The sequence below is a fragment of the Anolis carolinensis genome, chromosome 4 (assembly GCF_035594765.1).
Source record: "Anolis carolinensis isolate JA03-04 chromosome 4, rAnoCar3.1.pri, whole genome shotgun sequence".
Taxonomy (NCBI): domain Eukaryota; kingdom Metazoa; phylum Chordata; class Lepidosauria; order Squamata; family Dactyloidae; genus Anolis; species Anolis carolinensis.
The window spans coordinates 120706049-120713275 of record NC_085844.1 but is presented as its reverse complement, the minus strand read 5'-3'; the positions used below and the strand labels follow the sequence as shown (position 1 = coordinate 120713275).

The 7227-nt window shown below is 47.3% G+C and overlaps 1 protein-coding gene across 1 annotated transcript in view; it reads left to right on the top strand.

Moving 5' to 3' along the window:
• The first annotated feature begins 969 nt into the window (after positions 1-969).
• LOC100556258 (enoyl-CoA delta isomerase 2) overlaps positions 970-7227 on the top strand; it is a 51801-nt gene continuing 45543 nt past the window's right edge. The window contains exon 1 of the mRNA XM_016995159.2: positions 970-1113. Within this exon, the coding sequence (XP_016850648.2) occupies positions 997-1113 (117 nt within the window). The 5' untranslated portion in view covers positions 970-996. The remainder of the gene's footprint in view (positions 1114-7227) is intronic.

Below are 7227 nucleotides of genomic sequence, written 5' to 3'. Positions count from 1 at the left end.
GTAGCAGAAATGGTCAACACTTCCCAGCATTACCCTAGGCCTGCACAACCTGTGGCTCTCCAGCTGTTTTGACCTCCAACTCCCAGAAGCCTTAACCAGCTTGTCAAAAGGCCAGGAATTCTGGGAGTTTGAGACCAAAACAGCTGGAGGGCCACAGGCTGTGCAGGCCTGCATTACACCATTTCTGACATTGCAGAGGGCTTTGTTTTATTTATGGTATTGCAGAGGGATTGGTTGGTGCCTGCTGATAGATTGCTTTGGTTTTCTTGATGTTCAGTGAGAGGCTAAACCTTTCATGTGCTTCTGTGAAGATGTCTAAAGTGGCTTGTTGGTCTTCCTCTGAATGAGCACAGTCTACATTATCATCAGCATATTGGAGTTCTATAACATAAGTTTTTTGACCTTATTGTGGGCTTTCAGCTTGCTGAAGTTAAAGAGCTTGCCACCACATGTAAAGTTAAACTGATGAATATCAAACTCAGAATCATCCATGCCATAGTATTAAAAAGGTAAAGGTTTCCCCAGTCGTGACCAACTCTGGGGGTTGGTGCTCATCTCCATTTCTAAGCCGAAGAGCAGGCGTTGTCCATAGACATCTCCAAGGTCATGTGGCCGGCATGACTGCATGGAGCGCCGTTACCTTCCCGCCAGAGCGGTACCTATTGATCTACTCACATCGACATGTTTTCGAACTGCTAGGTTGGCAGGAACTGGAGCTAACAGCGGCCACTCATGCCACTCCCGGGGTTTGAACCTGGGACCATTCGGTCTCCAGCTCAGTGCTTTAATGCACTTCACCACTGGGGATCCTGCCATAGTATTACCAGTTTCAATATAGGGTTCTGAATGTTCAACAGCAAAGATGAATGATAGGAAATCCAGCTCATTTGAAATTACAACATGCATTTTAGAATATTGAGTACTGTCACTATTTTGTTGAATAGAGAATAGAGTTGACCTATAAGCCTGGTGCCTTGTGGTTCCTTCACCAGAGAGATGACAGATTCTGCTGAAAGCAAAGGTGGATATAAAACCATACTGGTCACTACCAAGGACAAGATCACAAAAATAACATTGAATCGTCCCCACAAAAAAAATGCGCTTAACCTCGTGGTAAGTATAGTAAAGCAAAATGTTACTGAAACCTGATCTATTGCAATTATGTATATATACAGTAGTCTCTCACTTATCCAACGTTCGCTTATCCAACGTTCTGGATTATACCACGCATTTTCCTCCCGCCCCAATCCACAGCTGTTTCTCTAGGCAGCAAGGACTGAACTTTTTATGGATTTAATTTCCAACAATGTTGCTACTTTAAGTTCATTTTATGCAATTCTATCTTTATTTGTAGTCAATTTGTTAGTAGCCAATGTTTTTGTATTCAATGTTTACAATATATTGCAATGTTTTGGTGCTAAATTCATAATACAGTAATTAGTACATAACGTTACTGTGTTTTGGACTGCTTTTTCTCTCGATTTGTTGTAGAACATGAGGTTTTTGGTGCTTAATTTGTAAAATTATAACATAATTTGACATTTAATAGGCTTTTCCTGGAGCCTCCGGTGGCTCAGTGTGTTAAAGCACTGAGCTGCTGAACTTGCAGACCGAAAGGTCCCAGGTTCAAATCCGGGGAGCGGAGTGAGCGCCCGCTGTTAGCTCCAGCTTCTGCCAACCTAGTAGTTTGAAAACATACAAATGTGAGTAGATCAATAGGTCTGGCGGGAAGGTAATGGCATTCCATGTAGTCATGCCCACCACATGACCTTGGAGGTGTCTACAGACAACACCGGCTCTTCGGTTTAGAAATGGAGATGAGCACCAACCCCCAGAGTCGGACACGACTGGACTTAACGTCAGGGGAAACCTTTACCTTTACCTTAGGCTTTTCCTTAATCCCTCCTTATTATCCAACATTTTAGTTTATCCAACGTTCTGCCGGCCCGTTTATGTTGGATAAGTGAGACTCTACTGTACTGTCAATACTATATGTAAAATACTTGTTGGAAATGCATTCCAAAATGTGAGTGAACAACTGGACGTTTGTTCCTGTTAAATTAACCAAAGGGCAACATGTAGTAAAGAAAGACTCGAAACATATATTCTCTAGAAAGAAATGTTCTCACAAAGATGTGATGTTTTACATGTCCTCTTAATTAAAACGTTCATCAAAGAAAATGTAGTTTTTTGTCCCTTTCTTGCAAATTACATCTGGCATAGCTTCATAATGTGAGCTATTATCTGGAAATGAGAACCTTCCAAGAGATTTCACCCCCCTTTTAATGTATATGATCAAGGGATTATTTAGAGGCTGAAGACGATACGTAAAGGTGAAGGTTTCCCCTGACGTTAAGTCCAGTCGTGTCCCACTCTGGGGGTTGGTGCTCATCTCAATTTCTAAGCCGAAGAGCCGGCGTTGTCCGTAGACACCTCCAAGGTCATGTGGCCAGCATGACTGCATGGAGCGCCATTACCTTCCTGCCCGAGTGGTACCTATTGATCTACTCACACTGGCATGTTTTCGAACTGCTAGGTTGGCAGAAGCTGGAGCTAACAGCGGGCGCTCACTCTGCTCCTGGGATTTTAACCTGGGACCTTTCGGTCAGCAAGTTCAGATCTCAGTGCTTTAACACACTTCGCCACTGGGGTTCCAAGACAATAGACAAAAGCACACACATGTTCCAAGGTAATGAAAGGCTCTTGGCTTATCCCTGTGTCACATCAGCATAAATGACTATATGTGAAACATTTGCATTTAGGCCAATGTTTAGATGAACATCCCTGAGCTACTGTTTCAATTGGTATTGATTTGTACAATTTTTATCAGAGTAGTAACCAACCCCCACCCCCCGAAAGGCATGCTCCTACCCTGAGTGATGTCATTGAGCATGTGAAATGAAATATCTGTGACAAAATGAAGACCATGCGTAGTTCACGTTTGACCAGTCCACACATTGTCTTGCCAGAGGAAAAATAGGCCACACAGATGATCAGTAAAGAACAGGAACTCTGACTCTTTGAAATGCAGAGCAACATATATACAATCATGTGAACAGTTGCATTGACTCACATAATGTCCTTTTTGAGAGATTCAAATAGTCCTTAAGTGTCCATGCAAAATGTCTTTTTTTCCAGTAGCAGCCCAAAATCAAACCTCCTCTCTGTTTGCTCCTGCACAGAGAATTTAAACATAACTGTTGCTAAAATTCCCAGGCTGTGATGACTCATGGGCCATGTAGTCCCGTTCCTAGTGCTGTTGTGACAGATGAAGAGGAAAACTTGGGTTTTCCACCATTTCAGCCAGAAAGGGAACTTTCCCAGCCTGAATTAGAGCCCTTGCACCTGCAGGAGGTTTGTATTCCAGAAATCTGCCAAACAAGCCCTGAGTCAAAATCTCCCCCATTTTCTCGCCGTAATTATTATCTACAACAAAAAGGAGTTCAGCAGGCTAATCGCCGAAGCCTGAGAATCGCAGCAAAGCATTCTGATGATTAAGCCTGCTCCCATGAGAAATTTTAGGGAGTCATACATCTGGACACAGAGATTGACTTTCGTTTCTGGTTTCCCCAGAGAAGTGTTCTCTGGTGGGAAACGAGGCCCTATTTAGGTTCCTTGCCCCTTTTGGAATCTTGCGGAGTCAATTCGTCAGCTACTGGAGTAGCGTGTGTGGACAGCTACTCCGTTTCCAAGCCTCGTTCCTGTTTCCAAGCCTTGTTCCTGTTTCCAAGCCTTGTTCCTGTTTCCAAGCCTTCGTTCCCAGCCTTGTTTACTTCCACGGATCTTGCCTTGCTTCCCGGACCTTGCCAAGTAAATTCCACGGATCTTGGTTTTGCTCCTCGTTTCTTGTTGCCTTGTTCAAGCCTTGTGTTCCAAGTATCAAGTTATTACCTAGCCTTGCTCAAGTTTCATGGACTAAAGGACCTTGTCATCTCCCCTCACTTCGCTTGGCGAAGTGAGTGTTTCGGTTATTGGATTACAACTTTGGACCTTAATATTTCATATTGGACATTGTTTCTTTGGACTAATTTTGACCTTCCCTGAAAGGTCTACTCCTGAACTATTTCCTACACTTGCTTTTATTTACCTTATACAATTCCTTAATAAAGATATTAGTTAGATTCTGGCCTCTGTGTATGGTTATTGGTGCTCTGCAGCCTGGGTCGTGACAGTTTGACTCCGCCACCCTTAAGCACCAATTAACCTAGGCCAGAATGTCTACCGGAGCCGGACCGGGGGCCCAACCACTCAGCTACACCATCGACAAGGATGAAGTGGACCGCATCCGTGATAAGCTCAATGCGCAGGAGGGAGAAATAAGGGGATTGAAGGAACGCGGAATCCGTCTCCCGGCCCTGGCATTGCCAACCAAGTTTACTGGAGAAGCTTCTAAGGTACATGTTTTCCGTCGCCAATGCCAGGCTTATCTAGAGGCCCGTAATGCCGAGTTTCCCCAAGAAGACATCAAGGTGGCGTGGATCTACAGTCTCCTAGACGGGCCAGCGGCCAACTGGGCGACGGCACTGTTCGACCAAGACTCCCCACATCTAAGATCAGCGCAACAATTCTTAGATCACATTAAGGCGACTTGGGGGATTGAGGACAATTTGGAGGCAGCCGGCCACAAACTCCGGCGCCTCTCCCAAGGGGACAGACCCATGTCCCAGTACATAGCCGAGTTCCGAGTGCTGGCCCATAACACCGGATGGAACGATATAGCCCTCAGAGGACAATTTCGGGAGGGTCTCAATATCGAGATGCTGGAGGAAATCTCCAAGGTGGATCCTCCACACTCTCTTGAAGCACTCATTGATCAATGTTTACGAGCTGAAGTCATGATTGCCAACAGAAGACAATGGATCCGAGGCCAGAGCGGTAGGACCGGAGCGAGACCTCCCGCTCCCACCGGCGTCCAGCCGCGTCCAGTGTGGAGACCCCCGCCACCAGCCCCATACCCCAGAGGAAGCGAGGAGGTGCCGATGCAGTTGGGCAATGTGCGTCCCAGATTAGATGCCGCCGAGAAGGCCCGCCGCCAACGCCTAAATCTCTGTTGGTACTGCGGAAACGGGGGCCACTTTGCCAGAGTGTCCAGCCAAAGGGAAGCCCGCCGCTCGTCTGGCGGCGGCGTCCTCCACGGAGACGAAGACGTCTGAGGCGGCTGGCGCACAGCCGGCGGGGGAAGCCAGCGACCGGGCGTAGAGAGGCTCGCCAACCCGGTCAAAAACCCCACTCAAGAGCCGCCAACCGGGGTCCTATTTCTTCTAGTGGTCACCTTGTGGTCAGTGAAAAAAGGACCCGTCATGGTCCATGCCATGATAGACTCAGGAGCCACAAACAACTTCATTGATAGAGAGTATGCCGACTCTCTGGGATTACAATATCACGACTTCAAGAACGCCCGTGTGGTGCAAGCCATCGATGGCCGCCCCCTCAAGACAGGTCCAGTAAGCCAGTGGTCGGAGCCCACCAGAATGTGGATAAGGGAACACATGGAAGAGATTTCCTTCTTTGTTACCGAGGTTCCCCACTTCCCTGTGATTTTGGGAATTCCATTGCTGACACTCCACGACCCAAACATCTCCTGGTCCAACAGAGAACTGCAGTTTGCTTCAAAATATTGCCAAAACCATTGCCTTGTAGCCAAGGTCTGCCATGCCACAGACGCTGAACCCATCATCACCTTGCCGAAGAAGTACTCAGAATATTGGGATGTATTCAATGAAAAAGAAGCCGAGAGACTACCCCCACATAGACCTTATGACTGTGCCATTGACTTGGTGGAGGGGGCCCCGATCCCGCGAGGACACCTCTACTCCCTGACTGAACCAGAGCAAGAAGCTCTCAGGGAGTTCTTAGAGACAAACCTCCGCAAGGGGTTTATCAGACCCTCTCAATCCCCAGCCGCTTCCCCGGTGATGTTTGTGAAAAAGAAGTCAGGGGACCTACGCTTGGTGGTGGACTATAGAGCATTGAACAATATCACTAAGCGAAACCGGTATCCCCTGCCTTTGATCTCGGACCTCTTAGACCGGCTTCGAGGGGCTAAGGTTTACACCAAACTGGATCTACGAGGAGCTTATAATCTAGTTCGCATCAGGGAAGGGGACGAGTGGAAGACTGCCTTCCAGACTAAATTCGGTTTATTCGAAACCCTGATCATGAATTTCGGTTTATGTGGAGCTCCCGCAACGTTCCAGCATTTTGTCAACGATATCTTTCAGGATTATCTAGACCGGTTCTTGATTATCTACCTGGACGATTTTTTGGTGTTTTCTAGATCACAATCAGAACATGAGACCCACGTCAGAATGGTGTTACAACGATTGCGGGACCATGGACTTTATGCCAAGCTGGAAAAATGCGCTTTTGATCTACAAGAGGTAGATTTCCTGGGATATCGTGTCTCGCCACTAGGGCTCACCATGGACCCGGCAAAGGTTGCAGCAGTATTGGAATGGCGGGCGCCAACCAACAAGAAAGAGGTGCAACGTTTCTTGGGGTTCGCGAACTACTACCGCAAGTTCATTCCAGACTTTGCCCGCTGGTCTGATCCAATCACCAGCTGCATCCGGGGGAAACAGCCCTTCCGCTGGACAGAACAAGCAGAGAAAGGGTTCCAGCAACTAAAGAAATTATTCACGTCCCAGCCAATCTTTCAGCACCCAGATCCTGAAACCCCTTTTGTCGTGCAGGCGAACGCCTCCGATGTGGCGATTGGGGCTGTACTCCTACAACCAGTGGGAGATCATCTTCACCCTTGTGCCTTTTATTCCCGTCAATTGACCGCACCAGAGAGGAATTACACTATTTGGGAAAAGGAACTTTTGGCCATAAAGGCAGCCTTTGGAACTTGGAGACATTGGTTAGAAGGGGCCAAATTTCCCATTGAAGTCCATACTGATCATCGGAACCTAGAGCATCTAAGAACTGCCCGCAAGCTAAATCAGAGGCAACAACGCTGGGCTTTATTCTTTGAACGTTTTAACTTCCAAATCCATTATGTAACCCCAGCCCAGACCAAGCAAGCAGATGCTCTGTCACGGAAACCGGAATATGCTGCAGGGCGCAAAGAGACCTTTGAGTCCTAGCTGCTACAGCCCGAGAACTTTGCCACGCTCACAGTGGGAAACACCAAATCCACTCCCATTGAATCAACTCCCTCTACTCCAGGGCCCCTTTGTGCTCAGGAAATCAGGGCTAGTCAGCAAGCAGATGCCTGGGCACAGG